Source organism: Cynara cardunculus, assembly GCF_001531365.2.
Source record: "Cynara cardunculus var. scolymus isolate 2C chromosome LG 10, CcrdV1, whole genome shotgun sequence".
NCBI classification, from domain to species: Eukaryota; Viridiplantae; Streptophyta; class Magnoliopsida; order Asterales; family Asteraceae; genus Cynara; species Cynara cardunculus.
The window spans coordinates 25,784,083-25,799,602 of record NC_037537.1 but is presented as its reverse complement, the minus strand read 5'-3'; the positions used below and the strand labels follow the sequence as shown (position 1 = coordinate 25,799,602).

Sequence of the window (15,520 nt, the reverse complement as noted above, 5' to 3'; positions counted from 1 at the left end):
GCTTTTTCATCAAAGATGGTGATAGATGTGGGTGATAGTTTTGTACCAAACTAAACCAACGAACATGTGTACCAATGGTATCAATTAAATTGATACCAACTTAATTGGTACCGATTATAGTCAGTTGGTAGTATTGTACGAAGTATGCAAATTTGGTTGATACACGGTATTAGAAGTCGTGTACCACGGTATTACCATAGTACCGACTTATTTAATTATTAATTATTAATTAGTTCTTTTTTTTTTTATGTATTGAATATAAGTCAACAAGTTTTTATAAGCAATCTCAAACACCGCAGAAAACCTTTGGGATCATATGTGTTATATGAAAACTCAAAATTTGAACAAATTGGAAAGATTTTGTATATGTATCTTGAAGTTGGTAGAAAATCAATATCAACATGTACCAATAAATAAATAAAAATTTGGTACAAAGTACTGGTGGAAAGGTATAAGATTTTGTGTACCATTTATAATTGGTTGGTATATGGTATTAGAGACAAAAACTGATACCGTACCAACTCCACCCCTAGTGACAGATGATGTTGGATGGCAGACGATGATAAGACAGAAAGAGGGAGTGACGGCGTTAGGCACGAGGGATTTGAATTGTGTAAAGTTTAAGAACAACATAACGGATTTAAAGTTTTAATAATTCAAAATATTTCTAGCCGATTAGAGATAATTTTTTTGCGTAAAATATTTAATTAAGATAATTTTTATCTTAAATATTTTTTTTGGTAAGGTTTGCTATTTTTATGAACGAAAGAGGACGCAAATGATCGCTAGAAATTTATAGCCTCTTCGATGGATCGGTATCATCCAATTTTTTATGGCAGAAGTGGTCCAACCATCCAGCAAAACGACAAAATTTATGCCATACCAGTTTTTTAAACTACATATTTGCAGTGTTGAATTGTGAACGACTAACGTGTGGTCCCAGTCTAGTGATGGCCAATCGGTCCCGTCTAAAATACTAAGGCCCAATTAAGAGTACTTGTAACTGGTTACGGTAACCGGTCCTGGTCCCGGGTCGGGCCCAAACGGTCTTGTATTAAAAAGCATTTTCTTTTTATATTTTTTAAATTTTATTTTTGATAAATTTTAAAAAATACTTTAATGTGATTCCAATATATTTTAAAATATCTAATTATGTCAATCTAATACACTTAAAGAATACGTTTTTATTGTAGTTTATAATTGGTTTTTAATCAAATACACTTAAGAATTACGTTTTATTATAGTTTTGTAATTGGTTTTCAATCAAATACACTTAGAAAATATGTTTTATTGTAAATTTGTAATTTGATTTTCAATCAAATACATTTAAAATGCTATAAATACAATTTTTGAAAAAATTCGGACCGGTCTCGGGCCGGGTCGAACCTTGTTTTTGGATGAAAACCATAACCGGTCCCAATCGATCCCGAGCAGGCCGGGCCCATTAGGCCATCTCTACAATAATTTTATATAGTTTAAACCTGTAACTTAAAATTGTACATATACAATAATAACTTGTAAACTTGATTTTCAAAAAAATTAAATACATTTTGTAAATATTTTATAACACAGTAAAAGAGTTTGGACCGAGTATACTTGTGATCAGAATTTTAGAATCCCAGTAAAATTTATTTTTTAAAATATATCAATATATGTATCAAATACCAGTTATATACTTATACATGAAACCTGTCTCTAAGGATATTAATGTAACGAGACATTTACGGTCTCACTTAACGGCTGAGGCTATAGGGTCTATGAATCTAGAACGTGTCTTGTATTTGGACAAAGTCACCTCGCTCGTTTGCCAACTGAACACGTCAGAGGTCGAATGGATTCTTGTAAGAACTATTGCAATGCAACGTTTTTCATGAATCGTTCGTAAGAATTTGGCTTTTAAATAAAAAACCCAAAATTTTACATGGGTAAATTAGTCATTTGTATTGTTTTTGTTAGTTTGGTTGCATTTTATATTTTATTTTATATATTTAATTATAGAAAATTAGTAATTTTACGATAAATTAGTCATTGGTACTTGTTTTATTAGATGGATTTTATTACAAACAGATTTTGTGAATGATATGTTTGGCAAAGTAACTAATAAGTTAGTTGATGACTAATAAAATAGTTGGTAGTTGATAAACTAGATGATAAGTGATTAGCTAGTTGATAGCTGACAAACAAATCATGTTTGATAAAAACTAGCTGATAAACATGTAAAATGACTAAAAAGAGCATATTAAAAAATCAGTTAATTATAGTATTGTATAATATATTACAACAATTATTAGTAATATATTAATACAGACAAACATGACATAGAAATGTAATTCAAATTCAAATCCCTTAAAATCTAATCAAATCATGGAAACCAAACAGACCCACGTACAACGTCATATTATTAAACTGATTGTGATCCATCAGTTTTTTTAGCTGTTTTAAAGGATGTTTTAAGTTTTCAATCATCGGTTAGGGGATCACAACATCTCATCTGTCATGGTTTAACCCTAAACACCCACAACAATTATAACCATTAGATTTATCAGGACTGATGTATTAGAATTGTAATTTACTAAGATCAATCGAGAGATAACACGAGACATAAGGGTGTGCAGAAAGTCATCCAATCCAATTTAAAATTGACCGACCATAAACGGATGTCCAATTGTAATTGGGTTCCAAAATTTCAACATTCTAATTAGTTTGGTCGGTTATTCGATGACAGTTCAACATCCAATAAAAAGAAACGATCTAATCTGATCATCATCCAATTCCCGTTCCAATTATCATCCAGTTAAAAATTATATGTAATTATTAATATTTTACAATATTATTTTTTAGTTGATAATCGTATGCATTGTTTTTTAATAACTTAAGAAAATACGTGAATAGTTGGTTGAAAACTGGATCAAATTTTTAGATGAATCCAATATGATTTAATGGATAACTAATAGGGGTGAATGATTGTATGAGAAAGAGAGTTAAGGTAAGAAGCGTAAGAAGAGATTTGGACCATTGATCATTTTTAATCTCAAATCCATCCATGAATCGCGCTTGAATCTTGATACAAGGATTGATCCAGTTTTAATATGCATCTAATGATGGAGATCATTTCATACGTTTCTCACTAGATCCCAACCCTAACCAATAATAATATTCAATGGATGAAATCGATATGATCCAATCATCCACTAGATTTAATTGGATCGGATATCAAATGTTAGTCGGATTTGATCGTTTGACGAAATCCAATTTCCAATAAATGATTGGATCAAATCAGGTTCACCTAAATCCATTAGTTTTCAACCGATAAACACTAAGGGGCTGTTTACTAACTGCTGACAAGGATAATTCGATTAGCATATATGTCTCGGTCAGCAGTCAGTGTGTTTACCAAATCATGGATCCGACCGAATTGTTGACCGAGATCTTACCTGACCATCGTCAATTTTATGCTTACCCGAGTCAAACTTTACCTTTTCATACTTTCCCATTTTTTTCTTGATCAGGTTTCACCCGTCGCTCCCTATCGCTCATTCTCCTCCCTCTTCGTCCCCGACTTTCCCTACTACCCCTCGGTTAGTCCTCATCCATCGTCGCTCTCGACCCTTTCCCTTTCTCCCTCATCGCTCAAGTCCTTCTTCCTTGGCTGCTCGAAAAGGTACATTTTTTTAAACCGATTTATACATTTGCTGGATTTTCTGTTTTCTAATTTTATATTATGTATGATGATGATGGATTACTTGAAAGAATCAACTAATTTCATTACTTGATCGATTTTGATTTTGTTCTTTCGTTTTCCAATTGTGGGACTGGATAGTCGACTGGTTTCATTACCTGCACATCCCAGTTGGCATTGAAAGGTAATGAAAATTCCTGGTTAATTCCTTAAATGGGTTCAAAGAAACCTGTTCACAGGAGCTTGATTGTAACGTAACAACTTGTGTTTCCTACTTGTAACATTCACTCAACCAACCTGTTTTTATAGCCACTGTCATCTTGTTTGTAACAGCTTCTGTCCCTACTGAGCTTGATTGATTTCATTCATTTTTGTTCCATATGTGATTGCTTCGGTTCATAGTGTTTTGATTGCTTACAAAAACACCAGTCCCTTCGTGCATAATAATTAATAACAGTTATGAAACTATCATTGTAAAATAGTATTATTTTTATTGGTAATCATTTATTTATAATATGCATTTTTGTTTTTTTTCCCCCTTCCATTGAAGTATTAATAACAAAAATAATTACATATTATTCAACATATAATTACAAATAGGGTTATAATGATTATTTTATTGTTGGTAAACACTTATAAAAAAAAACATTTGGTAAATACTCTTATCCAGAACAACAGTTGCTCATAATAGGCATGACAACAGGGCGAGAATGTGACGGGCTTTGTAATCCCCGGCCCTGGTCTGTAGTAACATCCACCGGCCCAGGCCCCGGTCCCCGGCGGGTACAGGGATTATCATCCCGTCCCCAGTCAAATATCTAGTAATCCCCGGTCAAAACCCGGTCAAACCCCTAGTTTGATTATACCGAGAATCCTCAGCCCCGACCCCGGTTTGAGTAACATTCCCGTCTCCGGTTTGAGTCTACCGAAGATCCCGGCCCCGGGACCTGTTTTAGCAGGGAATCCCCGTTTCCATTCAGGTCGGATGAATCGGGTTTCCCACCGAGTCAGGACAAATCACCATCCCTAACTCAGATCAATACTATTACCCAGACAAACTTATCCGATAACAATCGCTAAAAAATCCCCAAGCTTTTAAATATTTTTTTGTATAAAAAAACATTTTAGTGGGAGGCGCCTCATTTTAACATTTGAATTTTTTTCACAAAGATACGGTGGCCCCCACTTCTGCCCAATTTGTCGAATAAAAGACGCACTCTTTGTAGCCGTTAGCAAACTTCAAATCTCACCCCCCTCTCTCTCTCTGTCTTTCGACCTACCAGACACAAATCAAAATCGCACACCGTAAAACCCTTCTTCCATCCAACAATTTTCGATCTTGAGTCATCGTTCTTGTTCAAATCACAGGTAAAAGGTTTAATAATCGCTTTTTTATGTAATGTCCTTGTGTAATTAGGATTTTGATTGGCAATTAAATGTATCATTTAGGTATTTAAGCGATGGAATATAAAAGGAGTGGGACGTCAATGACGCCGGATCATAGTGGGAAAGTGGGAGTTGGAATGGTGGCTAATCCGTTGCCGTTTCTTACTCCCAGACCTGAACGGAGACGTCCGGATCCTAGAAGTATTGATTGGAATTCGAGTAAGCCTGAGAAAGATCGTGGTGAAGTGAATATCCAAGTTTTGCTCAGATGCAGGTATAGTTTCTTCTATTACGTTACCACTTTGTAGCTAGGTTAATGTGTGTTTTAGGATCTGTGAGAATTCGGCTTGCAGCAACATGCAAATTAGTAACTTATCCTTTTCATTGTTTTTGTTTTTTTTAACTCTGCCCTTCTGTGGGTGAGTTTGAATCTGGTTGTAGTGCTCTAGCAATTCAAATTGGGGATTGTTTGTAGTGTATATGTACATATACATGATGCAGATTACCATGGACAACTGATCAAGATCATATGTTAGCGGGTAGAGACTTGTGGATTTGGTTGGAAACAATACATTCTGCAGTAAAATGATGTTTTGTTTTTTAATTCATAAACTGGATCTGCAGCTTATAAAAAGTATGGAAAATGTTTTTACACTTTCCATCTCACATAACTTGCAGGGTTAGGGGCTGTTTGGTGGATTTTCTATCAAGTCCTTTGTGGATAAAACTGTCTGTGTGACTAATCCTTCTGTATAGACGGGGATGGTTTTTGTCTAGAGGGGATGGAATTGACTTTCTGCATAAAGCTCCCCCCAGAACCTTTATGAATAAGCCACTTTATATATCATTAAGCCACTATCAAACGACCACTTGTAGCTGACCGGACAAACAGGCCCTTAGCCTACGATTAGATTTAAAAATCCGTTTGAACAAACTTACATGATCCTCGTAAAGTCTCCAAACTTTGCCTTCCATTTTCAATCAACTTTAGGGGACAAATTTTATTCTTATTCCAACAACCATGTACGGTTTCTATGTGTCATTTACGGATAATAAAAAAACTCCATAAAGTTCTATGCGTGATTTTGGATGTGTTAAAGTTGCACCAAAGTGAATTAAAATATCTTTCTTGGTTTTTTGATGTATTGATAGGCCCTTAAGCGATGATGATCAAAAGTGCAATGTACCAAAGGTGATAACATGCAATGAACACAAAAGAGAAGTAGTAATATTGCAAAATGTTGCTAACAAGCAAGTAGACAAAGTCTTCACCTTTGACAAGGTAAATCCTTTTAATCTGTTGTTACCATGAGCCAATGTAAGATTCATGTTTGTAATATGAAAAGTTCATCTTGTTTTTGAAATTTTTGAAGGTTTTTGGACCCAAAGCACAACAGAGATCGATATATGACCAAGCAATTTTTCCTATAGTGAATGAAGTTCTTGAGGGCTTCAATTGCACAGTCTTTGCATATGGTCAAACTGGAACTGGTAAAACATACACTATGGAGGGAGGGATGAGAAATAAGGTAGTTAAATGGTTAGACCTTTGTGGATACCTTATGACAGTAATATTTGCCAATTTTCTTGTGACATTTAACTGAATTATAGATATTTCAGAGCGGAGAGTTACCTGCTGAGGCCGGCGTAATCCCAAGGGCAGTTCGCCAAATTTTTGATACACTAGAGGCTCAAAATGCTGATTATAGCATGAAAGTTACTTTCTTGGAACTCTACAATGAGGAAATAGTTGATCTTCTTGCAGCCGAAGACTACTCTAGAGCTTTGGAAGAGAGGCAAAAGAAGCCCATTTCCTTGATGGAAGATGGGAAAGGTTGTGTCCTCGTAAGAGGTCTGGAAGAAGAAGTTGTTTATAGTGCAAATGATATATATAACCTTTTAGAACGAGGTACAGCCAAAAGGCGTACGGCAGATACCTTGTTAAACAAGCGTAGCAGGTAGACATGTTCTTACACTTGATTTTCAATGAAGAAGATGTACCACTTGTTGCTAAGTAGGCTATTTTCTTCTGCAGTCGTTCTCATTCAGTGTTTACAATAACCGTACATGTTAAACAAGCAACTGTTGGCAGCGAGGAAGTCATTAAATATGGAAAGCTTAATCTTGTCGATTTGGCTGGATCAGAAAATATTTCTCGTTCAGGTGCCCGAGATGTAAGGAAACAAATATATACTTTTATCTTTCCAAAAGGCTTAGTTTTTGGTTTTTTTTTACTGATATAGAAGAAAAGCATGTTCCACTCATTGTAGGGTAGAGCAAGGGAAGCTGGGGAAATAAACAAGAGCTTGCTCACCTTGGGCCGTGTCATTAATGCACTTGTGGAACATTCCGTCCATGTGCCATACAGGTTTGTGTTGATTATATTTCTGTTAACTTCCCATAATAAATTAAGGGGCTGTTTGGTTGGTTTTTCATCAAGTCCTGTATGGATAAAGTTGTCTGTGTGAATTAATCTATCTATATAAGATTGTGAAGGTTCTTATTTGAGAGGGGTTTTCACAGATAGGAGTGTGTTTTTTAATTGGGAGGGGCAGCTTTGGAGAAAACTTGACTTTCTGCATAAAGCTCCCCCTTTAAAGCTTAATGAATAAGTCACTTTCTATATCATTAAGCCACTACCAAACAGTCGTAGATAGCTGACAGAATAAGCTGTGAGTCTCATTAAGCTCATTAAGCTGCTAACAAAAACAGGCCCTAGTTTGTGTCACAAAGCATATTTATCTTGGTTCTACTAATATCCTGATATGCTGCATTGTACAGAGACAGTAAGCTGACAAGACTGCTAAGAGACTCGCTTGGTGGGAAGACCAAAACTTGCATCATTGCAACGGTTTCTCCATCTGCTCATTGTCTAGAAGAAACGTTAAGCACACTAGACTATGCACACCGTGCTAAAAACATTAAAAACAAGCCAGAGGTCAGCTTGGATGATATTCTGTTGTCTTATCTGTTTCTCTTTTGATATATATACCTTACATGTATTTGAAACTATACACTTTATTGCAGGCAAATCAGAAAATGTCCAAAGCTATGCTGCTCAAAGATATCTACTTGGAAATTGAGAAAATGAAACAAGGTTTGACTCACACTGGCATTATCCGTAATTTGTGGCATAATTAAGTAATGCTGCATAAGAATAACTCTTCTGTTACAATCTGAGCAGATCTTCGAGCAACTAGGGAAAAGAATGGTGTCTATATTCCAAATGAAAGATTCGCACAAGATGAAGCTGAAAAGAAGGTATGCATCCATTGAAGTGTCTCCAAAATTTCTTTAGTGAGGAGCATATACATACATACATACATACATACATACATACATACATACATACATACATACATACATACATACATACATACATACATACATACATACNCATACATACATACATACATACATACATACATACATACATACATACATACATACATACATACATACATACATACATACATACATACATACATATATAGAGGAAGGTTCAGGGGAAAACAACAAAAAAATAATGAGAAGTGTGCATACCATACAGATGAACATTACTAGGGTGTTACTCATTTTTTCATTTTTTTTGTTGTTTTCCCCCGAACCTGACCCTATATATATTATATAGCATGTTACCATTGCATTTTGTTGTTTCCTTGCTTGTAGAAGTAATGTTTACTCCTCTCACAGATGATTTAACTGTGATGTCTGTGCATCTACCCCTTCAATACTATGCTTCAAACAGATTAACTTTATGCTTAATTTTAATTTTGATATATGAATTTTCTTAGTCAAAGAATGAAAGATGGACCTATTTTAGATACATTGGTTGTTCACTTGTTTCTTTGTTCATAGAAGAAGTCGTGATTACCCCATTTCACAGATTTTTGAACAACGCATCTCTCTCTTTAATATTCCCCCTTCAATTCCATTAACTTTCTGCTCAATCTAATTTCCTCACCAAATTTCATACTCAGCACTATTTTTTTATTTATATGAGACTGAGTCGATCAATGCATCCTCTTTACAGATGAAGAATGAAAAGATAGAGCAACTGGAGATTGATCTAAACATCAGTGAGAAGGTAAAATTAGTTCCTCTATCAGATACAACTCTCGTAATCTTGCTAATGTGGTACACTCCTCTATACATTTACCATAAATGACGGTTACTCTGTCTCAAACGCAAAACCAAAAGATCCTGGGTTTGCAACAAATTTGATTGACTTGTATAATTTCACTTAATTGCTTGATGCATTACTGATGAATGAATTTGGTTTTTGAATACAGCAAGTAAATAGCTACCGTGAGCTCTATGAAAGTGAACAAGAAAAGAGGTTGAGCTTTGAAAGTGATCTCAAAGATTGCAAGGTATGCAATGAGCAGTGAGCAGTGAGTTTACAATGGATGTATATATATATATATATGTATATCTAAATTTCATCTTTAGTTTCTTATAAATTCTGTGTGTATCACATTCAGGAGAAGTTGGAAAACAGTAACAAGGCCTTACTAGATATTCAAGGAAAACATAGAGAAGCCATGTCAATGTTGAAGAAAAAGGAATTTATCATCTCCAAACTTTTGGATTCAGGTGAAACATAAACCTGACTCTAAAATAATTTTCCCCTTTCGCGCAAAATAAGTATATTCTGATATTTTTTATTCTTGTCATATGAACAGAAAACTGTCTAGTTGAACATGCAAAAGGTATGCGTAACAAACTACAAGATGCTTCAGAGGACGTGACTGAACTGTTTTCCAAAATAGGTATATGTTTTTTTCTATCAAAGTTATCATATTTTTCTTTTGGTAACAACTAACAAAGATAAATATTGTGTATAGATCATAAGAACAAGTTGGAAGCCGAAAACCATCAGATGCTCCTGTCATTTGGTTGTCAGCTAGATCACAGCTTAAAAGACCTGCAGAAAATTGTTTTGAGTTCAGTTTCACAACAGCAACAACAAATGAAATGCATGGAAGAACAAGTCTCTTCATTTCTTGATATTAAACATGCTGTAAGAAATTAGTTCCATCGTTAACAACTTATGTTCGAATTTTACAAGTTCACTGCTGATTTGCCTTTACTTTTATCAATCAGAAAACCCAAGTCTTGGAATCAAGGATCAAGAACATAACAGACACATACACTTCAGGCATGACGGTATTAAAGGATCTTGTTGACACACTGCAAATTCGAGCTTCTTCCGACTTGGTTCATATGAAGTCCAGAATATCAGATCAGATCATGGCAGTTGAGAATGTGCGGACTCTAATTCTCAGCAAACAACCATATTACCACCTTCAGAAAGAAACAATCTTTTTGCATTTTATGAACTTCTTTCCCTTCTTAAAGTATAGTACTAAATAAAAGTTAAAAAAGTTCTAATAATGGTAAATAGTACTCCCCACGTCCCAAAATAAACGTCCACAATGAAAAAGATTCAGAGTCTTACACATATAGTTATTACACTTCTTGATTAACTAAATGACAATTTTACCCTTATAATAGATGGAGTAATGAATTTCTCCATCTCATAGCTAAGGGTAGAATTGGCAAATAGACACTTTTGGGACAAACTAAAATAGAAATACGGACTCTTAGGGAGTAGCAATTTTGTTGGGAATGAATAGCAGGAAGTAACTTTTTGCATAGTTGGAAAGATTGTGGGAGATGGCTTATGTGATTGCTATGTTCTGTATGCAGATCTTTAAGAATGCGGTTTTGGAGGTTAAGAATGCCACTTGTGACATTCAGAACTCTATAAACGATCAGAAGCAGATGCTGGCTTTATCTGCTCAACAACATGAAGAGGTGAGGGGTACTTTTGTGGTCACTCATCTTTTTTTTCCACCAAATTATCATTTGACACTCAAAGACAACGGAAGTATTAAATCTTTGGTGCAAGTCTCATCTTTTCTTTCTGTTTGTATAGGGACTACATAAAAGTTTGATGTCTGCACATGAAATCTCGAGGGCAACAATTGATTTCTTCAACGACCTCAGTCAGCGAGCTACTAAACTCATGGCAGTTCTTGAAGAAAATCATAAAACTAGATCTCACCAGCTAGCAGCATTTGAGAAGAAATTCAAGGTCAAGATAAAATACAACTGAAAAAGCAGACTATATATATATATATATGTCTAATAACGTGACGAATCTATATACTAAAAATCTTTACTTTTCTGTTTCACAGGAAGATGCAGCTAGAGAAGAACATTTGGCAATTGAAAACATTTCAGAAATCATAAGGAACTTGACTGCAAAACAAACTTCAAGGGTGAGCTAGAAAAAATCATTTTGCTTACACACACACATGTATATATATATATATATATATATATATCATGACAAAAGAACTGTTAATCCATTCGTATGTTGACCATCTACCTTTCTGATCAGGTTTCTGAGGCATCACGAAAGATTGATCACTTAAGTTCACAAGATAACAAAATCTTGCTGCAAGACATTTCTAACATGCTGCAAGTATCAGATGATGGAAAGGCCGAGGTGAATGGATATATAGAGAAGGCAAAAGCTCGTTTTACAGAAAACACGTTTATTTCAACTGAAAATCGAGCATTGATGGAGAGCTGCCTAGAGGAGTGGTAAGGCATACAGTTTTAGAAACATGTAATTATTAAAAAAATTAATTAACTAAATGACAATTTTATCCTTAACGGAAGGAGTAATGAATTTCTCCAAATTAACTTGGTTTATATAGAAGTCACTTATCTATTTCTTCATGCAGTACAAATAAGGTAGGATATTCCTTACTACACTGGGATAATACACAATTAGCTATCGACCGTCTTAATGAGAGCAGTATGGTTGAAACCGAATCATTTATAAGGTACTACATGTTACCCAAACTTATAATGAAGTCTTCTTTTGCATGTTTTTTTGACCATTTAATCTCTTGTACAGAGAAAAGATTCATGAAAACAACCTCAGAGGTGAAGAGATCGTTACAAAACACGTATCTATGGAGGCAAGCTTCAAATCAGAAGCTAGTGGTCTGGAATCATCTGTTAAAGGTAATCCCAGTTCCCAATTATGGTCATACTTTGAATCTCTTATTTGTTTCGTAACTTCTTCATCAACTCAAAATTGGGTAAATTGTATCACAATCAGATTCACTGATGGTGGACCAAGAAACTGGAAAAGAGTTGGATTCCATGTCAAAGATATGCTTGGATCATCTTACATGTTTTGAAGACAAACATGGTGACAGAACTAGAAACATGCTAAACCAAGCTGAGTGCCTAAAGAAAGCTTATCAGGTAAAGTAACTGTTCCTTTAATCGTCAATTATCGCCAAAATTTTATGCTTATGAGAGTATGCAAGAACCCCATCTTCACCATATATAATTTCCCTTTTGGTTTTTATCAATCTGGAGGCACAAGATTTATGTTTGGTTGGTTTTCCATTAAGTCATATGTCTGGATTAATCTGTTTGTATAGATTGAGAAAGTTTTTGTAAAGACTGGTTTTTCATAGATGGAAATAGCATGTTTTTTAATTGGGAGGGGCAAGTCTGAAAAAACTTAGTTTTCTGCATAAAGCTTCCCCCTCGAAGCTTACTGTATAAGCCACTACCAAACAGTCATGTATAACTGACCGAATAAGCTGTAAGTTCCATTAAGATCATTAAGCTGTGAGCAGACAGGACCTTAGAGTGGCCCATTTTTAGTAGGGTTTGTAGGTAAATAGGCTCCTTGTGTAGTAGGACTTGACTTTCTTGCTTGTCTTTTTCTTACTGGCCTGACGTACATGTTTAAGTTGCTATGGACATTAATTTCAACTTGTATTACATGTTTTAAAGTTTTACTAGATTACATTGAATCATGCACACACCATTGAACCGTTTTTTTTTACCTGTTGTATTTCCCGATTACCTGCTATAACCTATGTTATTGTCTTCTTGCACACACCTTTGTTTCATGCACAAATACACATAAACAACCTCTCAATCCTAGTGGCTAAGGTAAGGTTTGCCCACATCCTACCCCTCCCATACCCTACTGTCAAGTGAGATATACTGGATTTGATTTGGTTTGGTTTCGTTATCATCTTTTTGCTAGTGGGAATGTTAATTATCATCTTTAGCTTGTGATTTACATTTATGATGGCGTATCATACAACAGGTTGATCATGATTCTGGTCCAAGAAAACATGAAATAGACATCCCGAGCGTAACATCCATAGAGGCGATGCGAGCACCAGCTTTTGCAGATCTCCTAGTTTCCGACAACCAACATAAACGTGTGGAAAATGGAAGCAAACCGAAGGTTCATAATCAACGGCTAAGTATGGGATCTCCAAACCGAAGTCCTTTTGCAGATGTCAACTAAATTTTGAGTGTACTAAAGATTACATCAAGGTAAGAGAGGTTTAGCATATATCATAATGTTATATATATGATCTTGTATTGGTCTCATATTATGCAGTTGTTTTAAGGTTAGTGAAGTCCAAAACTCAGTTTCATACTCATCTACTGATGAGCAAAACTGTTGTAATGATGTTTTCTTAAAGTAAATCCTGATTTGGATAACCACCCTTTTACTATGCTTAAGTGTTCATGCATTTCGTGCCAATCTCGTGATCTGTGTTCTGTAAAAAGGGTATGAAGACCTTCTGGAGTGCCTCACGGGGGTTCAACTTCAGTCACGACCTGCCTGACTCTTGACACGTGATTCAGCTGTCATGGGAAAGTAAATCACGTGTCATAAGGGCAGATTGGAGAAGTTGAACTTCAACCTTTCATGGGGTTCAACTTCAATCACGACCCGCTTGACCTTGTGACACGTGATTCAGCCGTCATGTGAAGGTAAATCACATGTCATAGTGGCACGTGGGTGATGAGTGGAGTTGAACCCCAACCCTCCACTTATTATACAAGGTCATCCACCTCTTTATCCACCAGGATAAGCCGGGATGACATGATAAAAGTATGTGTCCATTTTCATCCATAGGGTTGAAGCTTTTTTCCTACGTACCAATCTATCCTACTCGTTACCACCTCTGGTAAAAACTAGAGTAAAAATTGATATTTTCGTCCATGTGGTTTGTTAAAATTGTGTTTTTTCAATTTGGTTTGTAATTCATTGTTTTTTCAATCTATTATTGTTTTGTTTCTTGTGGTTTATAATTTTTTACTGTTTTGGCACCTTGTACGTTAAGGTAGAAACAGAGGTGTAAACGAGCCAAGTCAAGTAATACGTTATTCGAGCTCAACCAAACAAAACAAAAAAAAAACTAGGCTCGAGCTCGATTAACTTTTTCAATAAAGGGGAACATTGGTTTTATGAAGTCTGGTTCGTTAATTTAAACGAGTCTTATTTTGTGTTCGAGATCGACTTGAGCTCAAGAATTGTCAAGCTCAAGCTTGGGATATACGAGTTCAAGTAGCTTGTTAAAATCTCCAATCATTTATACCCCTAGGTAGGAATCAGTCCAAGGATGAAAATTGCAAGAAATTGCAAACCATGAGGACGGAAATTACAATTTCTAAACCATAGGGATAAAAGTTAAAATTATTAACAAATCATAAGGACGAAAATGATAATAACTCTAAAAACTAATAAAGTATATGAAAATTTTCACTTACTGGATTTTTACGAGGATTTCAATTGAAACAACTTGATATAAAACAATCAACTTTGAAAATTGAATTGAATTTTATCAGATCATTCATTGGATATCCAATAAAAGTATCAAATGGATGGAACCGAATAGATTCAATCATCCATTGGATTGGATTTGATAGGTGATTCAATATTAATCGGATTGGATCGGTTGGCAAAATCCAACATCCAGTGGATGATTGGATCAGATCGGTTCGGTTCTCTCACATCCAATGGATGTCAAAAGATGAACAAGCCTAATTTTAGTTTATGTTTTTCTTAGTATTTTATTTTTAGTGGTTGGATCAGAGATGGTCTTAATGGTCATCAATTTAAGTCATGTAAGGCTATTAAGGATTTTCTCTTAATTTTTATTTTAGAAACTTTGAAATTAATCGAAGTGTACAAAAGCTGATCTAGACCTTTAGGGTTAAAAAAAACACATATGAGTTGTTCGTTTACCTCTTAATAGTTTCATTAAAAGACAACATTTAAATCGTTAAAAGATAAATCTTGTTTGACAAAAACAAAATTTGCTTATTAGTGGTTTTAAAACCTTCTGAATGATTTTGTATTATGGACCTCTCTTAACCATTTAGTGCTCTAATTTTATTGTAAACAATGATCAAATAATTATATTTCATTTTGCATTATATCATGAGAGACACTTAGGGGCTGTTTGGCAGTTGCTGAATGGTTTTGTGCAGAATGGTTAAGTGGTCAGAATGGTTAAGTGCTGAATGAAATATGGTTGTTTGGTAAATGTTCTCTGAATGACAACAAATTACCATTTTACCCCTCTATATGATTTAATCCAAACC

General features: G+C 34.9%; 1 protein-coding gene across 1 annotated transcript; it reads left to right on the top strand.

Annotated features, from left to right (window-relative positions):
- The first annotated feature begins 5,139 nt into the window (after positions 1 to 5,139).
- Positions 5,140 to 13,583, top strand: LOC112519859 (kinesin-like protein KIN-5B). Its single transcript, XM_025128167.1, has 23 exons — positions 5,140 to 5,339; positions 6,218 to 6,347; positions 6,439 to 6,594; positions 6,686 to 7,023; positions 7,101 to 7,239; positions 7,336 to 7,433; positions 7,847 to 8,003; positions 8,093 to 8,162; positions 8,250 to 8,326; positions 9,099 to 9,152; positions 9,358 to 9,438; positions 9,550 to 9,661; positions 9,751 to 9,837; positions 9,913 to 10,088; positions 10,172 to 10,333; positions 10,778 to 10,885; positions 11,007 to 11,165; positions 11,269 to 11,352; positions 11,475 to 11,680; positions 11,824 to 11,925; positions 12,000 to 12,109; positions 12,207 to 12,355; positions 13,221 to 13,583. Exons 1-23 carry the CDS (start codon positions 5,140 to 5,142, stop codon positions 13,425 to 13,427), a joined length of 3,162 nt encoding a protein of 1,053 aa, XP_024983935.1. The 3' UTR covers positions 13,428 to 13,583.
- The last annotated feature ends 1,937 nt before the right edge of the window (positions 13,584 to 15,520 follow it).